This window comes from Amphiprion ocellaris, chromosome 2, assembly GCF_022539595.1.
Source record: "Amphiprion ocellaris isolate individual 3 ecotype Okinawa chromosome 2, ASM2253959v1, whole genome shotgun sequence".
NCBI classification, from domain to species: Eukaryota; Metazoa; Chordata; class Actinopteri; family Pomacentridae; genus Amphiprion; species Amphiprion ocellaris.
This window is the reverse complement of record NC_072767.1, coordinates 25,797,424-25,821,588: the sequence shown is the minus strand read 5'-3', so window position 1 is coordinate 25,821,588 and position 24,165 is coordinate 25,797,424. Positions and strand designations below refer to the sequence as shown.

General features: G+C 43.1%; 1 protein-coding gene across 11 annotated transcripts in view; it reads left to right on the top strand.

The window, feature by feature from the left end:
* LOC111586506 (ephrin type-B receptor 3-like) overlaps nt 1-23,618 on the top strand; it is a 61,283-nt gene extending 37,665 nt beyond the window's left edge. Inside the window, exons 4-16 of one of the 11 annotated variants that reach the window (XM_035942006.2) lie at nt 1,267-1,422; nt 2,430-2,765; nt 5,374-5,498; nt 6,078-6,240; nt 6,778-6,886; nt 8,455-8,507; nt 8,730-8,948; nt 11,020-11,267; nt 11,802-12,017; nt 13,045-13,230; nt 13,519-13,718; nt 16,792-16,947; nt 19,148-23,618. In XM_035942006.2, coding sequence (XP_035797899.2) covers nt 1,267-1,422; nt 2,430-2,765; nt 5,374-5,498; nt 6,078-6,240; nt 6,778-6,886; nt 8,455-8,507; nt 8,730-8,948; nt 11,020-11,267; nt 11,802-12,017; nt 13,045-13,230; nt 13,519-13,718; nt 16,792-16,947; nt 19,148-19,256 — 2,276 coding nt within the window. In that variant the 3' untranslated portion in view covers nt 19,257-23,618. Of the gene's footprint in view, nt 1-1,266; nt 1,423-2,429; nt 2,766-5,373; nt 5,511-6,077; nt 6,241-6,777; nt 6,887-8,454; nt 8,508-8,729; nt 8,949-11,019; nt 11,268-11,801; nt 12,018-13,044; nt 13,231-13,518; nt 13,719-16,791; nt 16,948-19,147 lie in introns of all 11 variants that reach the window. The other 10 variants (XM_035942009.2, XM_035942007.2, XM_035942005.2 and 7 more) reach the window with 10 other exon arrangements.
* The last annotated feature ends 547 nt before the right edge of the window (nt 23,619-24,165 follow it).

Sequence of the window (24,165 nt, the reverse complement as noted above, 5' to 3'; positions counted from 1 at the left end):
TTGGGTCACGATCCCCAAAGAAGAAGAAGCTGTTCTAGCACCTGGTAAAACCCGAGGTCACTGCTTATCTGTTTATCAAGCAGTGCTTCCTGTTAGCCAGTGGTGTGGATGACTCAGATTAATGATCTAAGAACAAATACACTCAGTGCTAATGTACACGGTGCAGCCAACTGGTGGTTTTGTGCTAATATTGAACTTTCACAAACTGGAAAACAGCAGGAGCAGTAAGTGATCTGCTGCAAATTTCACCTCCAACCTTGTTGTCAACAGGGAGCATAAATCCAACACAGAAGCTATACAGTGACAATTATCATTCAGAGGGACAAACACTGCAGTGTGTCCTTGGCATTGATGATCTGGCACACTAGTGGGTCAGCTAATCAACTGGCCCTTATAAACTCTGCTTTACCTGCTCCTGTCTTTTTTATTAAGCACCACAGCAAACTCATTCATCTTTTAACGAGACAGTTTGCAGAAGATATGGAGCCTGCCAAAGTGTTCTGGATCACAATGCTGCTGTCACTGTTTCCCTGCACGTCTGCTTCTTATCACCCGAGTTATAAACTTACAAACAGCGGCTATAAATGGAGATAGGGCATTTTCAAAGGGCACCGACGTTTTCATCTGATTAACTTGGCTACTAGAACCAGTTTAGCTAAACACTAAATTTTGTGCATGACAGTGATTTAAAATGCAAAAAGATGCAGACATAGTCTTTTATGGAGAAAAGCCTCTTGACACAGTACACTGAAGTTTCAAGGATTTGCTGTGTCTGCACAGACATTTATCTTTGCACAGTTGTTCACAGACCCATGTTTATATATTGGCATGTGTACCTCTCCGATTCCCTGCATGTTTGTTTACATGAATTTCACAAAAGACTGAGTTCAGCTGAAATTGCTTTGACTACATGTATGTAATTCGGGTTTGACAGCCTTGTTGTGTGAGCAAACAGACACATGCTGCTCAGAAAGCCCCATCTTCTTCTGCAAACGTTTACTGGAAATGCACTCATCATCAGTATATACACATGCATACACATTTAAACACACAAAAATACATGCAGAACCATTTTTAAAAATGTTGCGACCATTTTTATCACCAAACACCAGAATTAGAGCACAGCCCATTTGTGATACATAGCAGAAATTGTTATACAGAATCCCGTTGCTCGTTGACTACTTTTCAAAACGCTGAGTTCAATGTCGCCATTCAAAATGGTTATTCACAGTTGTCTTTCCCCATCTTTCTCTCTCTTGCCATCAGCTTGCAGCCCTGGCACCTTCAAGTCCAAACAAGGGGACGGCTTCTGCCTGCCGTGCCCAGCCAACAGCCGTGCCAGCTCTGGAGCAGCCAGTGTTTGTTCCTGTCGAAACGGCTATTACCGCTCAGACACAGACATACCTGACTCCCCCTGCACAAGTAAGTTAACATCTCTTTCTACTGACTATATAGCATCAGCGTGTATTAAAGTCATAATGTGAAATGCTGTTAATGAAAACCTTCTTTTTTTCTCCAGTCAAAATCAGAACAGGGTTCATACATCATGTTCAAACAGTAATCAGATGTGTTGCTAGCCATAAAACGAAATTCTCAATTGTGTAGTGAATGTTCTTCAAACTTCCTTGTTTGAATTTTATCAGCCAGTGGCTGATAAAAGCTGTCAGGACAACGTTCCCACCGTGCCACACGGACAACAAACAAGTCTGCTTGCTTTCCCAACGTTATTCAAAACTTTATCATGCAGCTCCTCCTCCTCCCGCCTGCTTGTAAAGTCTGCATGTTCTTGATGCCTCCGCCCCTCGACAGGCAGAAAGTAGAGCAATTTTTCTAGTAGCGCTGCCTTCGTTAAGAAAAAACATACACACATCGGAGCAAATTCATTCAATAGTGAAGAGAGAAGGAGATGCTTTTTTTCTGTTGCTGGGGTGGGGGGCTGATTCTCCCACAGCACAGTGAGAGATAAGGCTCCGGTAATTGGATAAGAATTGCTAGGGCTCTGCCAATAGTTTGTCTTGCTCGTTGCCCTCAGCACTTTACACACACACACAGACACACTGTGGAAATAAGCATGCAATTCAAATTTGAACTCCTGTCCTCCTTTTTCTAAAGAACTGCTGGAACAGTCTCTTATTATGTGGAAGGAAAAAAACGATCTAGTTAATGCATGAGAAATGTACTAATACCACAGCACAAGGAAAATTCTTGAGCCATGAATTGTGTTGATAGTAGCTAAGGAGTAATGAATGTATGTGCGAATAATGATATGTAAACTGTGTTTTCCAATATGAATCTGTGTCTATTGTCAGGATGTCTCTGTACTGTCACCAAGGCAAATTTATTTACACCTATTGTCCAAGGAGATTGAATTCATTCTCATTCCAAACCTATTTTCCTCATCTCATCCATGCTTTACCTCCCTTTTGCAGCTGTTCCGTCTGCCCCACGCAGTGTCATCTCCAGTGTGAACGAAACCTCACTCGTGCTGGAGTGGAGCGAACCACGTGACCTGGGCGGCCGAGATGACGTCTTCTACAACGTTATCTGTAAGAAGTGTCTTCCAGAACGGGGAATGTGCTCGCGGTGTGATGACAACGTAGATATCTCACCACGCCACCTGGGCTTGACCCAGCGCCGCGTGGCAGTCCGTAACCTCCAAGCCCACACGCAGTACAGCTTCGAGATCCAGGCTGTCAATGGTGTCTCCAACAAGAGCCCCTATACACCTCAGTTTTCAGCAGTGAACATCACCACAAATCAGGCTGGTAAGTACAGCTGCAGCCTCGTGGCTACCTGTCAAAGTTCAATATTGAACTTGTGGGCAAAGTCAGCGTTCAAAGGCTGGAAAGAGATACAAAGGAATGTCAGAGAATGTATTCTGCACTTAAGAAGTAGAGATCAATTTTTTGTATACATGTAGGAGTATATTACATATTTTCCTTTGAACAGGGATTGAGAAGGAAGGCATTCTTCTGAATGAGCTTAGAAATGGACCTTTTTTCACACGCCCACAGCATGCTCTGTACTAACACCGCTGTAAATAGCAATAGCGAGGCAATGTGTATTCAAAGTGTTGAACCCTCAGTATTCAAGCTGTCCACTGGTTCCAACCCACCACTCCTCCGGCTCACAGCAACAACAGTATCTAGGCCAATGTGGCAATCACTGCTGAGATGAAATAATTTCACGTATAGACGTTTGAAACACAAAAACAGAACAAGTGAGGGGAGCAGTGATAAGCTATGATATGTTTTAGTTATTTAAGATGTTAAAATAATAATCAGGATTCACGATTTTTGGATTCTAAGACATTTTTCTGGGAAATAAGCATATCGCTTTGCAATTACTTTGGAAATTTGGTGATTTTTGCAGGTTCAGTGTACCTTAAATGACCTCAATAAAGCTAAGCTTACGCTACACTTTTGTCCTTGTGAGTTGCTCTCTTCATTGAGGATCTCACAGGGTTCTTAAGCTGCGCCTTCGATGTGTTTAGCCGCTATGTTAAATTTGCACTTTCGGCAGACTTAGACAACACCAAGGATTATCCTTCGCTCCTCCCTCATCACCCCTCTCTTCTCTCCGTGGCCTTGTCCTCCTCACCTCTAACCTTGTGTTCCTGCTCCTAAAGATGCTTTAGGAATGCCTTCTCTTTGTGGATGCAGGACCCCAAGGCCCCACAAGGCCCTATGTGAGGGTGTCATTGTTTTATGAGGGGTCTAGCACTTGGCTGACAGGGATCCCTGTCCACCCTTGGGTGCTTGGGGTCAGTCGGGTGCAGAGAGAGCGATGAAGGGAAAGGACAGGGAAAGAGAGCATCAACTGTGATCAGATTATCTATTTGTGTAGTCCCAAGACCATCCCTGCATGCGCATTCACCTTTTAAGAAGCAAAATAAATAGTGGGGTGGTGATAAGCCCCAGGGGCCACCTCCATGGATACTGCAACGTCTTCTCCCGGAGGAGGGCCCCTAATCCCCTGGCTAGAGTAACCAGGGGATCTGCCAAGGAAGTATTGTCTTCTGGGGAGAAAGAGACGTGGAGAGATGGAATGGATGGGGCTGGCAGGGGAGGGAGATGCTCAGGGGAGGGGAGCAGAGGATTGGGCAGCAAAGAAAGAGAGAGAAACAGAAGGTTGTCTGGTCACAAACACAAGCAGCAGGGGGAGAAAGGAAATGCAAGGAGGAGGATCAAAGAACTTAAAACTCCGGATATAAGAGCTTTTAACAAAACCAGGGTGAGCAGGGGTGTAGAAGACAGAGACACTGAAACAGGTTTTATGTTTTATCTGAACTGCATGTTGGATGTAGTCCAGACACACACAAATGCACATATACATACACACACCTTTTCAGTGCTGTATGGTGGGTGTCAACCATTGTCTGTAATTTTTCTGACAACTGGCAATTTGAAATTCGCCCCTACTTTAAGTTGTGATCAGTCAGTTGTGCAGAGATCAGAGAGGAGCAAGACACTTTTCTCCTCTTCCTAGCTCATTCTGAGACGCCATGACCTGGAGCTGGGTCAGAGAGGAGATGGAGGTCTTTGTTGGTGAAAAAGAAGATGAAAAGAAAAAAGCTGGAGAGGACTGTTAAAGGGAAAAGGGAAATTCAAGAAGGTGATTGCGTGAGTCCAGGAAAAAGCGAGGAACTTTACTTTTGAAGGGCAGGTACCACTGGTGACAGATAGACCGTGGATGTTATGAAACAAAAAGCAGTAGACTGAGAAGAGGGATTGAGTCAGAGGTACAGAACAAGCCTGAACTTAGAAAAGTGGAAAAGAGAGACAGCGAGGCAGACAGCAGTTGGCCGTTAATAGGCACATGTGAACAAAGCATGGAAAGCTAAAGTGGGTGGAGTGCCAGTGTGTTTTTTACACACTGTGATTTGGTGTCCACAGAGCAATGCATGTATATTTGTGCACATATTATAGAAAGCGTGCTAACTGTATAGTGCATGAACATTTTCCTGTGTGTACAGTACATGTATGCACACCACATAATGCATATGATTTTGGTTCAGCAAGGAAAGTCTACATCAGTGTATGTTTGAGCCTCAGCTCGCCTGCAGTTGATGACTGACAGAGGAAACTGTGTGTACCAGAGACTTGTCCATCAGTTTTGCTGTTTGATTCTCTTGTCACAGGAGAATTAGACATCCCCTCTCCGTCCCCTAGGACTCTAGGAGGGAGAATTTGAGCATTAGTGGAGAATGGCTCTGCATACTAACTATTGGCCAAAGCTTCTCACAAAGCTCACAGGCTAAGACTTTGTATTTGGGCTTCTGTGGACACACAAAGGGCACAGAACTTCAAAAGACATAACACAGAAAACGATAAATAAAGCGGATTTTCTTTTTATTTGTTTTGCCCTGTGCAGCTCCATCTGCAGTGCCCACAGTTCACCTGATGGCGGCCACAGCGAGCACCATGAGCCTGTCCTGGCTGCCTCCAGAGAAACCCAACGGCATCATTCTGGATTATGAGATTAAGTACCATGAGAAGGTAAGCGGCAATGTAAGTGAACGCCTCTAATTCAATCCAATTTCATTGACTAGCATGGGTCTCTGTTTCATCTGTGTTTCTGTAAATGTACAAAACAATGCCTCTGCTGATAAACACATGGTTACTGTGAGGCAAGTCATTTCCATTCCTGTGTGATCATCCTCCCCTACTTATTCCCCCTTTTTTCCCATCCCTCTATCCACACAATCCTTTCCCATATTTTTATTACGCTCTGCCCTTTTCTGAACCCCTCTTGCTCTTCTTCTTACCCTCCCCATCCTCTCTCATTTGTGCATTAGAAAGTTTCTGTATTTTCTAGAGGCCCAGAGTTGTGACTGGATCCGGCTTGGGGGAAGAAGAAAGGCACTCAGTGTATATTTGATCTGTTTGTTGTGTTCTCCTGTCAGATTAACATACCGTCTACAGTCTGTCTCTAAATTTTTCTCTCCTGCTCTTGTCTCAGTATGTTTTTTCACCCGCCTAGGTTGGTAGCAGAAAAGTTGAGGATCAGAGAAGGGATTATGACGAGTGGAATAGCAACAAATGTGGTATTTTCCTCACTTTCTTTTCTGTGTGCAGGATCAGGGTGAGGCCATTGCCCATACCATGACTGCCCAACGGAGCAACGCCCGCATCGAAGGTCTCAAGGCTGGTACTCCTTATGTGGTCCAGGTCCGAGCCAGAACGGTGGCTGGTTACGGCCGATACAGCAGCCCGGCCGACTTTAGCACCAACCTGCAAAGTAAGTTATACCCATATCTACTTCATTACCCAGGGATATATTGGGATATTTGTGGCTTAGCACCAGTGCCTGTGTAATAGTGCTATGGATAAGCTTATGAACATAATGGAGGCTCAAAAGCTTACAGAGCTAGAAGCCAGTATACCTATTTTTTTATGCAAAGGAACTGAAATTCTTAAAGATAAAGTGAACTGTGATTTAATGAAAATCTACCTTTACCGGCATCAGCCTCACTCTTTCACTACACTGTACTCATTGCTGAGCAGACAATGTAAAAGAATTCTGCAGCCTTTATTTATTATTTCCAAGTTGCTCCACATTTTCTTAATACAGCCTAAGGAACCCAAGGGCATGATTTTACTTATGTAAGCATACTGCATGACTCTGAAGGAGCTATAATAGGCACAAATGTCTGTAGTAAAACTTATGGTACACACAGTGATGTGGTCTTTGGCTATACATTGGATTGCAGCGAATGTGAGTGTATGTTTGTAACAAGCTCTCTTTGTGACCACTTTTTCTCTTTTACCCCAAAAGCTGACCCTCCGAAGTCATTGCAGGAGCAGCTGCCCCTCATTGTTGGATCAGCCACCGCCACACTGGTCTTCATCATTGCTGTTGTGGTCATTGCAATCGTCTGCCTCAGGTCAGAAATACAACTCCTAAAAGAGCAAATGAGCAGCATGAATAAATATAGGATAACAGTGGGGCAAAACACTTCTACATAATATGGTAAAACAGCAAGGCCTTACAGAATTACAGAAGCATTTGTGCAAAATGGTTTTCCTTCAACTTAAAAAAAAAAACAAAAAACTGAGATAGCTTCAAATGTCAGCTTTGTTTGCATGTCCTCCAAACCACCCCAGAACAGTCTCAGCTGATTGCTGCGCCACCTGTGAGGCCACTGAATGCCAGATTAGCCTTCTGAATCTGTAAATAGTAAACAGATTTGGCCAAAATGCTACTTTTCTCACTGGACACAGCATGGTGGAGCAGCTGTTGGGCCTGATAGGCCTGCCCTCATGGCCCAGCACTCCAAATCAACTGTGCGGTTGCCCGACCACAAAGAACCCAGATGCGCCCCTGTCTGCTGAGCCCAGTTGACTGGGAAGATGCGAGCGGCTGCTCATACCTTTCAGAAAGTCTGACACTGCATCTGCTGGGTCTAACCACACTCGTTTATCCTTATACCACTCATTTGTCAAGCAGCAAATGCAGTGCGTGTGTTTATATATGTGTGAAAGGTTGGCACCCACTGCTGACTGGCGCCCACTGGGTTCCCTCCACAATCCAGTTCAGGCAGCGGCTGACAAGCGTGGGCATCGGTCACGCTAGACTGAATAATAATCTCCCTGGATCCCCCTCCTCTTCTCCCTCCTGCCTCTTCGCTCTCTTCTATTTTCACACCGCTACATTGTGTCTCTCTCAGGGTCTTGGCTTAGCCGCTGCTCTGACTGCCACAGAAGAAGAAGAAAAAGGAGAAAATAGTAATAATACAAAACACAGAGCTTCAGCATATACCAGAGCAAAAATTAGAATTTAAAATAAGATGCAAATCACCATCGGGTATTTTTGCCCCGGTTACTGGTTAGACAACAAAGGAAGCGCATTAACATGTAATTTCAACAACCCAGCCCCCTATCTGTGCCCCTCATCCCACCCCCACTACAGTGCAGGAGGGACATACGCAGGAAGGATAGGATATAAAGAATGAGAGACGTGGGTAAAACAGAAAAAAAAATGTGGATAAATGAATAGAAAGGAATGACAGGATGACAGCAAGAGAGCAAGATTTGGATTGAATTGAAATGAACAGTATGATGTCTGTAGGGCGAGAAAGGCAAGACAGCTGAGCTTGCCGTTTGAGCCTTTGTCTCGGCTGCTCGTTTTGGGGGTACCGAGAGTGAATGGCTTTCACTTGCTGCCTCAGACAATGGTATGATATCCTTTTGTTTAGACTCTCGTTACAGTCCCCAAGTATGAATCTTTTTACCACTTGGCATTGATACAATCTTTATCAGTGTATCCCTTGCTGCCAGCTCAAAAGAGACTAAACATCTTCACCAAGCCACATCGTGGTGCGACTGGATTGCATGCTACACCAGGCATTATTAGGGATCTGTTTTCTCCTTGCGCCTTTGTTCCTTTCCAGTATTTGTGCCTTGCTGTGTGGAGCCCACGTGACTCAGTTTGTGTTTTCATCTTTCCCAACAGAAAGCAGAGAAATGGTTCAGAGTCAGAGTACACAGAGAAACTGCAGCAGTACAGTAAGTCTCTTTGCTAAGATCCCTATTCTTTTTGCTTTACTCTACGTTCAAACAGCTGTATTCCCAGCGTTATCTTTAGATGTACCACAAAATAATTATGACGGATATTACATTGCTCAACACCATATTGATAAAAATTAAGTTTTCACTACATTGCATAGTTTTATCTATTGTTCAAAGTTTGGTTGGCAGCATAGATTCACTTTCCTGTTCTTGCCACTGAATCCCCAATAGTAACGCCGGGAATGAAGGTCTACATTGACCCCTTCACCTATGAGGATCCCAACGAGGCAGTGCGCGAGTTTGCCAAGGAGATTGACGTGTCCTGCGTGAAGATCGAGGAGGTCATTGGCGCAGGTAACCCACCAAAGCTCCTGAGCTACAGGGGGAAGACTGCTAGTCACCTCCAGGCCATTCCGTTAGAGGACTTCACACCAAGCGGTACTTTCACTCAATTCATCGCTAGCCCTCTTCTTGCTCCCTCCCCTACCACACTCGTCACCTCTTAGGAATCCTTTTCCAGTCTTAGAGATGTCCCCAGCACTCCCCTGTGTGTAAAACATTGTTAGATGTGTCCCCTTTAAGTTAGTGTTATTCACAGTCCTAGCACCCTCACCATGCCATGTGCATTCAGAGTAGTTGTATTAGCTTTTTTTGTATAGAGGATTATCATTTCACCCATGTCCTAAAAAAGTCGAGCCCAATCCTGGAACTTGAGCAATGCAGTTTATGGAAATTGATTTAGTTTAAGTATGACACAGCAGTCATTTCTAACTGATTAAAAATCTTCTTGAATCTAATGGAAGCAGATTTCGGACAATACAACACTATAGCCCCATACAGATAGGATTTATTTCTCTAGGGGAGATTTTAATCCTGTCTGAGCCAATGTGTGTGTGAGAGTTTACTCTTATCTCCCCCAGTACTAATTACAGCCCTGATGCTTTTTGGCACACTTGTTGACCTTCCATTTCTTAACTTATTGTACAGATAAACACTCTTGAGTGTTTGCACATGGGCTTCCCAAATTCCAAGCATTGAATTTCAGCTGTCACCCCTCTTTGACTTCTGTAGAGTTTAGTAAAATAATTTTACTTGTACATTACTGACATACTGTTATTATTAAAAGCCCATGTAGAGACGCTACAGGCTTGTCAGACGGATAATGGCTATCTTATGTTAAACTGTTTAATGTGGAATGTGTTCAGTTACACAAAGCAATTTCCAAGAGACACGGCTCTAATATGTATCTGCTGCATCCCTCTATAATATTTAATCCATCTGGAAGGGGCACAAGATATTTAATTGTTTGTAGTCCAGGATTGGCTGTCTCTGTCCCTGCCCACTTTTTAGTATCTTGAGAACCTCTTAATTAAAAAAAAAAGAGGCCTTCTACTTGATCACTATATTTGACCCTTGTCTTTGGCACACCTCATCCACTATGTGGTTGTATTTCCTGTTTTTTTTTTTTCTTTTTTTTCAAGAACCCATACCTACTATGATGTTGTAGACAGTGAAATATTTTATGTATTTGATATATTTGAAAGTAATATCTTTGCTTAAAAGCTGCAGGACTGTGTCCATGTGAGATTGACATTTTGTAGCATATGTATCTGACCCAAAATGGAGGACGTTGTGATGGCAGAGATGGGAATCCCCTACTACTGCTTCTGCTACTACCATTACTACTGCTACTACTACTACTACGACAGCTCTTCTACTGCTGAGGCTACTACTTGAAACCCGTCGCTTCCCAGCATTCGCCTTTAAAGTGACGAACCCTCAACCCCTGTCTTCCCTGTCCCCTTCCTCTGCTCTACCCCTTCCTCCATCCATCCATCCATCCATGCCTCCATCCCTTGCCCTCTCCCCCATGACTTCTCCTCCACCTTTGCACCATGTTGACATGTATCACTCTCATCGCCTACTTGTTTTTGCATTCTCGCACACGCTTGGTGTAGACTCTAAACGTAAAGCGTCCACAACCCCCAAAACCCCCAAGCTTCTATCTCCACCCATCTCCTCCTCCTGCGCCCGCTTCCCCAACCCCTCTGAAGCTTAGCACTGCCCCCCTTATCCTCCCCGCCTCTCCTACATTCCCCTCAGCTTCACTCATCCTGTCATCTCGCTTTTCCCATTTTTTTGTTTTATTTTAACATGTTTTATTCTGTTCGACACCTCTCAACATCCCACCATCATGCCTCTCACTCACCGTGTTGTGTCTGTTAATCCGTGACTTAACAGTACAAAGTCACTGTATGCACCCCTTCCATCACCATCCTTTGAGACTGGCCTAGAGTCCTGGCTTCTCTTGCAGTTCCCCCTGTCCCACCCCTCCTGCTACCCTTCCCTGGTTCCTTGGTTCTAACCAGTTAACTGTCCCCTCTCCCCTCTTCTCCCCCACTCTCCTCCACTCTTCCATCATGCCTCTCTTCCCTCCCTTTTTCTCTCGCTGTCCTTCCATCTCTCCTCTTTTGCTGTTTTTCTGGCTGTCTGACCTGGGCTCTCGCAGGAGAGTTTGGGGAGGTGTGCCGTGGCCGCCTGAAGCTGCCTGGCCGTCGGGAGATCATTGTAGCCATCAAGACTCTCAAGGTGGGCTACACTGACCGCCAGAGGCGAGACTTCTTGTCCGAAGCTTCCATCATGGGCCAGTTCGACCACCCCAACATCATCCGTCTGGAAGGTGTGGTCACCAAGAGTCGACCTGTGATGATTGTGACTGAGTTCATGGAGAATGGGGCATTGGACTCCTTTCTAAGGGTGAGCAAAAACAGACACAAACAAATAAAAATAGCTCCAATGTTAGCTACACTTTAAAAAAATAGATTTGTGATTGTATCATTAGCACATCTAGTGGACAAATAAGCCCATCCAAATCTGCTTGATCTGCTTTTCTAGTTATGTCACTTTCTTTGAAGCCTTAACAGGTCTTTTTAAACACAGCTGCAGAGCCCACAATGGAAATCTGACAACTACTGCATTCAGGCAGTTAGTGACATTTAGAAAGAGCTCAGTCTCCAATGAATCTCTGCCTCAAAGTCACATCATACATTGTCTCCCAGAGAAAAGGAAGTGATACAAGACGATATAGAGAAGAGAGAATAGAAGATGGGCAGGTAGAATAGAGAAAGACAGAGTGTGAAAGAGGACACATACTAAGAAAGTAAGACACTGAACATAGAAAACAAGGTAGGACCAAAAATGTAAATAAGGGATAAACATGCATTCCTTTGAACATGCAACCTTGATCAACATTCAGATTTATCCTTGTCACTCTCTCTTTTCCTTTGCCAGCTCAATGACGGGCAGTTCACGGTGATCCAGCTGGTTGGCATGCTGCGTGGTATCGCAGCAGGCATGAAGTACCTGTCAGACATGAACTACGTGCACAGAGACCTGGCTGCCCGTAATATCTTGGTTAACAGTAATCTGGTGTGTAAGGTGTCTGACTTTGGCCTGTCCCGTTTCCTGGAGGATGACCCTACAGATCCTACCTACACCAGCTCACTGGTGAGTCAGCATGAACGTTATGTGTGCATGTGTTTTTCTGTTCGTGTGTTCGTGTTTGAAGTCTACATTTAAAGGTGCCACCTGCGACTTTTTAACATCAATACATCATGGCTGATTTAATTTTAGCTACTTTCACAAATGAATTCTGAAGTCTATTCCCACATGGCATGACAAATCTGGGTAGACAGAGTTTTTTTTCTTGTCACTTTGGCACAGGCAAGTGGAAAATAGGACCAGCTGAAACAATAGAATAACAAAAATATTGGTGCAGTTGAATTTATTGCAGAATATATGAAATTTTAGAGTCACAATAATACCTCCAAAGGGTCGAATTATGGTTATTGTGGTGGCTATGTACATTTTTTACACTTAATCTGGATATGCTGCTGTGTTTTAAAGCTCTAGCAGATATCCAGAAATTTTACTGCTGTCACTGAGTTTGACTATTATTGTGAACACTATATAAAGATAGGCAGCCTCCTCCAATATTAGTTTGTGTGCTTTTTAGTTAGATTTCTTTTTAAACAGGAAAAGGGCACTCTTCTTCCTTTGCAACCCAGCTGGGATTTAGGGTGAACGAAAAGTCACTTCCAGTTTGGCAATGCAAAAGAAAATAAGACCTGCAGCAATATCGGGGGAGTGAAAAATGACAAGTTTCTTGGTGACAAGAAGCTGTGGTGTTAATTTGCAAATTCTTTACTTTGAGAGGCACTGCTAGTTTGAGATACCAATCATCGCCTGCAGTTCAGTTTGTCTTGTCATTATATAAAAGGATTCTAAAATGATGATGATATATTGATGTTGAAAAATACAGCAAGCAGCACATTAAATACTCTTGAGATTTCACTTGTTTGTACATATCATTTTCCTATAATTCTTGCGACTAACCTCGTGTGTGTTTGTGGTGTTTGTGTTCTGCGGCATGCACCCATGTGTTGTGCATCAGCGCTTCCCTTAGACTGTTTTTCTCACCCTCTCTCTCCCTCTTGTATGTGTGTGACTCTGTGTTTGTGCTCCATCCCTCCAGTATTTCATGCTCACCTACTCATTCCCATATCCACAGGGAGGAAAGATCCCCATTCGCTGGACGGCTCCTGAGGCCATCGCCTATAGGAAGTTCACCTCGGCCAGTGACGTGTGGAGCTATGGCATTGTCATGTGGGAAGTAATGTCATATGGCGAGCGACCGTACTGGGACATGAGCAATCAAGATGTAAGAGGATATGATTATTTTTTCTTCCATGCATGGTCTAAAGTCATTCTCTTTCTCTTTACATACCCACCCACACCTACCATTCACTCTGGCTCATATTTCTATGCATAACTTAAGGCTCTTTCCTCCTTTACCTCTGACTTTTCCATCATTTCCCCTCACAGCTCTTCTGCCCTCCCTCACTTGCCCTTTTCATCGACCCATCTCTTTCCCCGTGTTGTCCGTCCTCCCTCTACACCACACTCGCCGATTAAATGTGTTTGTGATTTCTCTGTTGTCCTTCCTCAGGTGATAAACGCTGTGGAGCAGGACTATCGACTGCCCCCACCCATGGACTGCCCCACGGCCCTACACCAACTCATGTTGGACTGCTGGGTGAAAGAGAGGAACCTGCGACCCAAATTCACCCAGATTGTGGCCACGCTGGATAAGCTTATTCGCAATGCTGCCAGCCTCAAAGTGGTCACCAACAGCACACAGTCCACTGGGTAAGTCCTCCTCATAGTATATAAAAAGTATGTAGTTCACATCGAGTTCAGAATCAGTGTGAAAGCCCTGTCAAGCAAAACTTTAAAGCAAATATGTGTTTGTTCTGTGGATCTGGTTATAAAAATAGACTTTAACTGTGATGTTGGTTCTCATAGTTTCCCTGAGGTTTCTTGTTGAGTGCTGTTTTATATGTATAGATCAATAATGTCTAATTATGTCCATTATTAGTATTAGTGTGGATTGCTTTCTTTGTAGTTTTCTTAAGTTATGTGATGGAGGAGATTTGCAAGATGCTTGTAATAGACTCTAGTAACATGTAATTAGTTTATTGAATGAAATCACTTCACTTATTAGTAAATGTGAGCGCTGGCAAAGTCCATTCACCTGAGCGAGACACAATGCAAATATCCCTTATCAAAGTTGATACAGTGCATGTGAGTCACTCTGACTCAGCTGTAACAACCCTTTAATGCTTATAAATCACAGATTTCTTCCCATACAACTCTTAAGTTCGCACAAATGCAGACTGAGCCATTATGCAAATCCAAATTACCATCACTCAATACAACCCTTAAAGCGGCCCCTCCACCTACCGGGAATTCAATCAATGATGTCACATCTACATTTAGCTGAACTATCTTTCTTTGCAACCTGTTTCTTGGAGAGAATTTGGAGGATGGAAGGTGGTGGAGCTGGAGCGCCGAGGGGGGAGGTGACCTACCTATCTGTCCCTGCATCAGGGTCTTTCTGTCTAGAGGGAGGGCCACAGACAATCCTGGGTTGGGCTCATGGGGGAAACCAGGGTCTCGGTTGGCCACCGGAGTGACGTTCTTAGAAGATTAGGCTTGCGGTTAATTAGCTCGATTAAGGCGATGCAAAAAAGAGATAGGAGCGCCATTTAATTAGCCACTAACGAGATTTTAAACGGGCCAGCGGAGAGGTGGCCTCCTGCCGACAAACCTAACAAGGGAAGAGTGAGGGATGATACAGTCATCCTGGTCGGCATGGAAGGGTGGCTGGAGGTTAGCTAACACTGTCTGACATAAAAATCCTTTGTTGATGTTATTATATATACTTAACTGCACGTGTGTTTAACTTTCTACTGTTAAGCTTCTTCTGTAAATACAGAGATTCGCACCTCAGACATTAACCACATCCAATCTCCAAATGTCTTAAAATCTTAAGTCTTTAAGGGACACTGTGACAGCCCTCATCGTTCATCGCCATCATGGCTTGGCCTATAGCAGTCTCACTAGCTAGCCCACAGTATTATCCAGCTTTCCTGGTGTGTTTCAGCGCATTCCTCACATGTGGCCAGCAATATTCTTGACCCAACTTTTGCGACGCAAGACCAACAATAGTCCATTAAGAGAAGCCAGAGTCTGGTGTTAACGACAGCCCGAGGCCTCAGGCTCCGAAGCACAGGCCTTATTAAAAATCACTCCATCTACACCACTCAATGGAGCCTCTGTATCACTGTTATTAACTCCCCCTCCATGCCTTTTCTCTTTCCTCCTTCTTTCTCTCTCCATTCCTCTTTTAATTGTTAATGAATCTAATGCCATCAAAAAGGATGACAGGGTTCAACAGAGCAGAGAGGAGAGGAGACAGTGCTGCTCTTTCTCTTTCCCTGCTCCCTCATCTGTTTCTTCTCCTTCACCTCCCTGCACCTCCCCATCATCCTCCTCTCCACCTCAGCCTCCATTCTTGTTCATCCGCTCTACTTCACTTTGAGTTGTTGTGCCACTTTTATTAAAACTCCCAAGGTGGCCCTCTCTATCTACAGCATTGATCAGCAAAGGAGGTTAGCTTATTTTTTAGAAAGGCCGTTTTGGGCTGCCAACAGGTGTGCAGGAACGTGCAAAATACACTAAAAGCAATTTTTAGTTAAGCAGTTTAAGGAAATGTCACACAGCGAAATGCATTCATACACACACAAAAAAAATGCAGTCAAACACACATGTAGGTTTTGTGAGTCATTTTTTCCAGAGTCCACAGCATCATGAGTCAGTCCTAATGTGCAACCACACACACATGTGAACAACATCTGTGTTTACATTCCACAGATGCTTATCCCTTTTTATGAAGCATTTTCCGAAAATGTCTTTCCACGTCTGTGGGACTCTGCTGCATGCATCCTTTTGTCAAACCAATGTTGCATGGAGATCCAAAAACATAATATGCTTAAACATTCAAAAACACCCTATTCAACATACTGTAAATGCAAAAATGATGTGCTAAAGTGCATATGGCTTATAGCCTGCTGGTTACGTTCTTGTTCGTACAGACGACCCAAATTTGATTTGAACTGACCAGCAAAACCGCACGGAATCCAATCTTCCCAGATCAGATTTAAACCACATTTGTAGGTGGTTTAAAAGTGCAACTCAGTACAACCACACAGATTGAATTTCAAGTTTTTTTCTGTCGCGTCAGTCCCAGTGCAACACACTGACATGTTCTTGCAACATGAAGAATAGGACCCAACAAACAAGCGGAAAGCTATTCAAAAGGCTCTGTGAGAGTTTTTGGTGGAAACATGGCACATTCTGCATTTTTACATACTCATGCTGCCAGATCAGTGCATTCAGCTATTCATAGTACAATGTTCACTTTGTTATTGTCAAACTTGTTGCTGTAATGGTATAAAATAATAACAAAAATCTGATTTGGTGATTCTCTGTCCATTACATTGTGGGTATAGAGCTCTAATATCCGCTCTATGAATACACACCACCTTGCCTCACCAGCTGCAGCGCTAACATCCACCACCCAAGCCTCCAGCCAGTCTCTCCACAGTCATTAAAGTACCCCAGACCCCCACCCACCCTGCACATCCCCCACCCCTCCCACCCCTTGCACACAACTCCTTACATGTGGAGGAGAGGAGACGAGGGGGAGAGGAGAGGAGAGGGGGAGAAAAAGAGGAGGAGACGCAGAGAAATGGAGAGGTGGCGCTCGGCAGGGGTGCATTTGGGGGTGAGGCTGGCCGGTAGAGGCAGCAGAGTGACGACCTTAACCCTCTCTCTCTGTCTCTCTTTCTCTCTCGTCCCTCCCCCTCTCCTGATGTAGGGTATCCCAGCCCTTGCTTGACCGCTGTGTGCCAGACTATACCACTTTCACCACTGTGGGGGACTGGCTGGATGCCATCAAGATGAGCCGCTACCGTGACAACTTCGTCAACGCCGGATTTGCTTCCTTTGACCTGGTGGCCCAGATGACAGCAGAGTGAGTGGAGCTAATCAGGCCTAACAAGTGATTGACTGGGCTGAGTTTGAGAGTCAAATTAGTGCTATACAGATTGACCTTGAGGGAATAAAAATAGCTTCGTGGCTAAATTAAACATGATAAGATGTGGGAAAGTGGGCTCTGATAGACTCATATGTCAAATGAATAACAAAAGCAAAGCATTCAAAATAAAGCACATTTTGCCATAGTAGCACATTAAGCAGACATTCCAGTGCAAATGCAGTTATTTTGCTATAAAAACAAATCATCCCTTGAAGATATACAGTATGAGGTTTTTCAAATTGCATTTTCCAGTGTTTATAACACTAATTTTAATGAGAAAAATGTGAGATTTATGGGGAAAATAAATATCCAAGAAGGATGAGGGAGAGATCATCCAGGGCAAAGAAATCAAGAAACAACATAACATCTTCTATGCTTTTATTGTGGCTTGGGATATAATTGACCAATCAATATAGGTTCACTGCAGAATGGATAAGATTATGTAATCAGAAGCGAAAAAATCTGATCAACAATACACAATTTCACAGTATAACGCAATTGTCTCTGCAAGATCTTGTAGCTGCTTCCTACACTACGATCCCCGCTTGATGACTCACCTTATAGACAGGAAATGATACAATGGAAGTCATGGAAATTGTTGGCCAGTGATGATCAAATAAATGAATTAGGATTATTATGATAAATAAATCATTCTCATTAGCTACATAATAGGCAATGGAGGTGGGGGTAATTTGTTTCAATTTGGCTAGGCTGACAGGTGTGGTGTACTGTGGCTCTGTGTTGCCCCTAATGGCCAGTAATTCCTCTAATGGTGGCCATTTATTATCATTTCATCCTCCGTTGCTGTGCTGATGGGGATAGCGAAATGCGAAAAAAAAACAAAAATACACCATTTATGTGTGTGAAGTTGCAGTGATACACCCTGATTTGGCTCTAGAGAGGGCAGATGTGCAGTGTGTGTGTGTGTGTGTGTGTGTGTGTGTGCGTGTATGCACGCACACGCACATACTTGGTGCATATGTGTGTGTTTGTTCACTTAGGTACACACCTTTGTTCTCAAATGGACAGAGACACAATGTCAACTAGACAAGAGTGTATGGTGTCTGCGTGTAATATTAGATTATCCACTGTTTGTGTGTGTGTGAGAGTGAAAGCAGAGGACGCAGACAGTGGCACAGCCCCAGCAGTCAGCTAATCGCTGCCCCAGACGACGTCCTCGGCTATCGACTGGGGAAATCAAACAAGCGAGCGGAAAAGAGAGGTTCTCGTGATATTACTGTGCAGTGTTAAACCAACATGGCCACAATGATTAGATTATGCAGTCTGATTAATGGCGAACAAAGTCGGTGTGCTCTCCCAGGCCTTTTTAAGAGTGTAGTAATGTCAACTGTATGTCAACAATTAAATATTGATGTGAGTTCTTGGCTCAAACACTAATTTACACTTTCCAGCCTGTGGTGTAGTTTACACACACGCTCACATAAATGTGTGTATATAATATTATGTATAAATATTATGTATACATATGTGTGTGTGTGTGTGTGTGTGTGTGTGTGTGTGTGTGTGTGTGTGTGTGTGTGTGTGTGTGTGTGTGTGTGTGTGTATATATATATGAAGAATGCTGTGCAACAGTGGGCAGCTCAAAGCTGATTTGCTGACACACAGACCCATTCTAAGTATGAATGACAGGCTACTAACTGAGTAATCTGTCTAATATTATACAAAAAATAAATAAATAAATAAATGAAAAATCTTTGCTTCCCTGTTTTTCCAGTAAAGTGACAGGCTGGTGTAGACTCTGTGAAATCTGCCAGCTGCCACACACAGTAGCGAAGTTTGCTCTTTAATCATTAACTATCATTATGGCCTTTTGACTCCCGTCCTCTCGCCCACCTGCTGGGTAACAGAAGTACGCTACATTAAGGACTAACACTCACGATAGCTGGATGAGTGTCCCCATTTTGTTAACATACTCTCAGGAAGACATTTCATGGGCGATTGCCAAGGTGATGCCTGTCCCTTGTTCCTGCCCGGTAGCAAGTGCATTCACTTGCGGCGAAAAGTGAAATTTGCACTCCAGCTTCAAACGTGGTGTTTGTCTACTTTTGTTTTTTTTTTTCTTTTATCACTGGGCCACCTGTTCTTATTTTTTTTCCTTTTTTTTCTCGTTCCACAGGGACTTGCTGCGAATAGGGGTAACGTTGGCTGGCCATCAGAAGAAGATTCTTGGTAGCATTCAGGACATGAGACTACAGATGAACCAAACGCTTCCTGTCCAGGTGTGAGCGGCAGGAGACACAGACCGATGCAGTCAAAGGACAGCTAGACAGGAAAAGAGGGGGAGAAACTGTGCCAGAGAGGGCCACTGGAAAACCCTAGCTGCCTGATCCATCTCTGCCAATTAGACACTACGAAACTGGCTTGCAGTGCCTCTGAATATATTTTTTTTCTTTATTTCATTACCACTTACATTTCCTGTTCCTGCTTTTTTTTTTTTTTTTGTTATTCGTCATTGTTTCTTTTTCCATCCAAGCAGAAATTGTGTGTTTTTGAAAGAGGAAAAACAGTTAACCCCCTTATATCCCATGAGTGCCTCACCAGCTCTGGAGTGGGTTGATGTTTGCATGCATGTGTGTTTTTAGCGAGGTTGGAGTTAGTCATGTAACTGAAAAGTCGAGCTCTGATTCTCACACAAGAGCCCCCTCCCCTTGACGCCTCGACCCAGCTCTGCTGGCTGTAATACATAGTGAAGTGAATAAGTTTTCACAACACAAAGAAAAAAAAAACCAACAAAAAAAACGGTAAAAAACAGATGTGTTTCAGACCACAGGAGATAGAGGACAATTCTTCCCCTGATAGAAGTTGTTTTATTGTGCACGTGTGTTGTTCTCCATCTTCATATTGAAGGTGCGTTATGTAAAAGGGCACTTGCTGGAGAAAGGGTGAGGTGGTGGAAGAGGAGATAAGATGGGCTGCGATCAAAGGTCAAGAGGATGAAATAGTCAAGAAGGTCAAAGTCGGGCAGCCGCATTTTTTGGACACTTGTGTTGTGGCTGCTGGATCCTCACTAGGTCACCAGACGACCTCTTCGCTCCGACCTGCGGTGACTCAGGATAGTTCCACAGTTCGGGAACACCTGCTCATCAGCTGTGTTTTTACACATAAAAATGTTCTTATTTTTGTTTGTCCACACTACATTTTTTTTTGTTTTTGTTTTTTTTTGCTTTCTTACACACTTTTTGTGGGAGATTTGTGGTTTCAAAATGGCCGGTCAAACTGAAGTACCCCCCCCTCCTTCCCCTACTGGACACTTGACGTGATTACGGGGGAGACAAGGACTGTGGCAACAACATAGACAGACCCCTTGGCCTTTTGTGTGCATTTTTTTGTATGCGTGTATGCGTGCGCGTATGTGTGATGAAGCGTGCCTGGATGTGCGGGTGTGTCAAGTTGCACACAGGTATACTGTACAATACAGCTTCCGCTATTTGCCACCATGGAGAATTAACGCATGAACTGAACTGTGATAAGGAGCAAATATATCTGAAACAATTATTCTATATTCTGTGGACAACTGTTAAACATTCTTTTTTATTGAATCCAAAAAATGGACTTTGGACATACACACACACTCACACACATGCACACACACACATACACATATATATAGATATACATATATATGTATGCCTATATATATGTATCATGCAGAAACTGAGAGTAACCATGATGAACACTTTAATTTCAACTTAATATTATCTGGATTTAGAAATAATCAAAATCCTTGTTTTAATTTTTTGACATCCTGCCCTGTGTATTTATTTGTACCTCGCCCACCAACCCACACCCCCCACCACCACCGCCACCAACACCAACACAGATGGACTTTAGGTTGTTTGGGACAGTGGACTTGGAACAATCAGAAGGAAGAGAAACTCCAAGAGGATTTCACCTATTGAATTGATGATTATTAAACTAAAAGAAATTGCATATAAATTGGATATTGTATTTTTGTTGTTGTTCTAAACAGCCTGTACATGTTTTGTAACAAAAAATAAGATAAATAACAAAACAAAAAAAAAATGGTGTTTTGACAAAATGGGAGTGTCGTTGTGAAATGTTTGATTCAGAGTGAAATTATCAGAGAAGGCCGATGGGAGAGAAGAGGGAAAGTTGAAAGTAGAATGGAAGAGATGAACACCACCCATGGTTAGAACGTCGGTAATAACATGCCACCCTTTTTTGCTTGCACGCATTGTTGTCTGAGTTTGCATAGGGGTGGTAAAATTTGTGTGCGCCACCTGAGCTGCAACTTCCCCGATCCATTCTCATTCCCAACATAAAGAGCATTTGTGAAGCATTGAGCTGTTACTAATCGTCTTCCAGGCACATTATTTCCAACTCCTGCAGACAACTCAAACGTAGTTCAACCCACATTATGTAGGACTGTGAAGAGGTTATTAGGGAGACGGTTCAGAGATAATGTCGTGTCAAACTAGTCGGCCCACCTGCCAAGCATTTCGGTTGTTCGGAGGTGGAGCTCCATCACACAACCTGCAGTTTGCCATCCCTGAAAAAGGAATCCTTATATTAGTTTTGGATGCCCGACGACATCAGCCGATGAAAATGACCCATTTTGGGTAATTAGGGTACGTTTTTTTAAAGGTTGATTAATGTCCATTTTCAAATAAATAAACTGAAAGATTGAAAGCTGTCCGAGGAGAAGCCCACTGGTCTGCTAGGTCGATTAATACGAGCATGCAGCAAGCGCAGACATAAGGCAGGCTGACCTATCATTATCTCTCTTCATTTCCTGTCTGGCCTGCAATCATCCTGTCTCTGCTCGGGCTGCTGCATGATTAGTACAGTGCAGGATCAACAGCCTTGGCATGCAGACAGTCAAAATCGGCAGCCAGCCCTCATCTTAACCGATCGCAGCTGCATCACAGAGACCGTGCTATTTGAGCACGTGTTTGAAGGTAGTAGGATTAAGGAACTGCGGCTGCATCTCTGGTGTGATTTTCTTGACAGTCTCCATATTGTTTGGGTTGGAGCTTATCAATGCAATATGTGAATATTATTTCAGTGCGCAATGAAAACGTGAAGTTAGTGGCCATGCAATGCTTCTCGCTAGTTTGTCAGCCTCTCTTAAGTTCCTTCAAAAGATGAGGATATTATGCAAAACAACAGTGTGTTTCCTATTTTACATTGTTTCTTCTTATTCCACATACAGATGTTTTCATTACTGCTAGTACACTCTATGAAGGGCTTACTAACCTCTAACAGTTGTAGTACACAACCAAGTCGTGGTTTAACAGTCGCGTACAATACATTAAATGAGTCTCGATTTCTTTTTTTCTGTCATTTTCCTCAAAGTGATCAGCTCATAGCTATTATATGACAGCTCCGAATCAGAAGTATTGGCAACAACATTTCAGTCTGTGCAAATAATTTGATTCCCTCCAAAGCAAAACTGCATTTTGATTGGAAAAAGTGTCCACATTTGGAAATGACAGAGGAGCAGAATTAATGCAATCAGGATCTCACTTTTGCCTAAAGTTTCTTGAGAATACGCTACATTACTGCCTCGTCCTCCTCTCGGCTCAATCATTCAATCAGCTAAGCCCCTCTGTTGCAAACTTGCATGTGGCACCAAACAAGACACAGTTGATGAGCATAAAAATAGAGAAAAAAACAGAGGGGGAAGAAAGGGGCTAAACACAATCAGATGGCAGACATGCCCACTCATGAGAAATGGCAGTTTGGAGCTTGCATCAGCTACTGATGAGGTGCACATGGTGTTCTGGGGTCTGGAGTTGTGTTCACCAAAGTCAACTCGCCATGAGTGATGAGCTCAACTGGCAGCGTTGCACATATTTAAAAGATTAAACCGCCACCACTTCAACTGCAAACAATTAATCTTTAAGTGGATTTTTCACACATTCATGAGAGTGTTTCATATTTAACATTCACAGAGGGGGAAAGGGACTTGCTCTCCTGTGGTTTTTGTTCATCCATCTGACTGCATGTTGCTGAAATTAAGATGGATTGCGTGTATGTGAGCGTGTGTGTTTGTGTGGGAGCGTTTCAAATACAAGGTTTGCCATTATATACAGAAACAGTTTGATCAGCAGTGTTTAGGCTTTGCCAGTTGTTGTTATATATTTGTGTGCCAATAGGATTCAGGCTATCCTAACATTCCTTACACCTTTCTTTCCCCATTTTACATCCTCTGCTGATCATCACGGATACAACCCATCCTCTCCAAAAAGCACCCTCAGTTCCGACTCTCTAGCTTTTCTTTTACTTCTGTTTGTCTGTTTGAATAAATATATACAGTACTGTCTCTTCTTCTGTCTTCTAACAAGTTCAGCACACATTTTTTTCGGTCACTGCAAAAACCCTCTTCATTAAATGTAAGTGACATGTTTTCCTGAGAGTACTGTACATGTTTAGTGAAATTTGGGGGTGGGGTGGGGGGATGATATGGGGAGATTCTTTTTGAGTTTTTTTTTTGGGGGAAAAGCATTGAGATGTATTTAATGGTGCAGACATACACAACAAATTACTAAAAAAAAATGATGATGCATTCTTGTAGAAATATTTTTAAAAGACCCTTTTGCAATTAAATTATTTAAGAAATGTGACCTGATCTCCTGGCTGAGTCTTTGTGTCGTGTGTTGAATGGATAATTCGTCTCTGAGGACTACCACGCCAACTCATGATCACATACATTTCATCCAGTCAAGTAATTGCCCATGACAAGCACATTCAATTTCTTTTATGGCCATCTTTTACTCCAGTGCCTTTAGAGTAATATTAATGTTTATAGAAATATATTTATTTTGTTTGGCATCTTCATAGCTACAGGCAACAAATGAGCAGATATTGATCCTTGGGAGAAGTTACGGAGAGTTCATCCATTCCTAATGTCCCTTAAGTGCAATTATTTAATTTGCAACTATAAAAACACCACTTGTAGGGAGTAGCAAATATAGCTGTGAAAGAACTGAAGTGAATTACACACCTGTCTAGATCAAAAAATGTAGCTACATATTTCCAAATCACACAGAAGTTACCATCATTGCTTGATTGATTCACTCTGAGCTTATCAAATTAGCAAGATACACAACATGATTAAACAAGTTTTCAGTGATTACTATATTTGGGAATCCTGATTCATCCATAGTACCG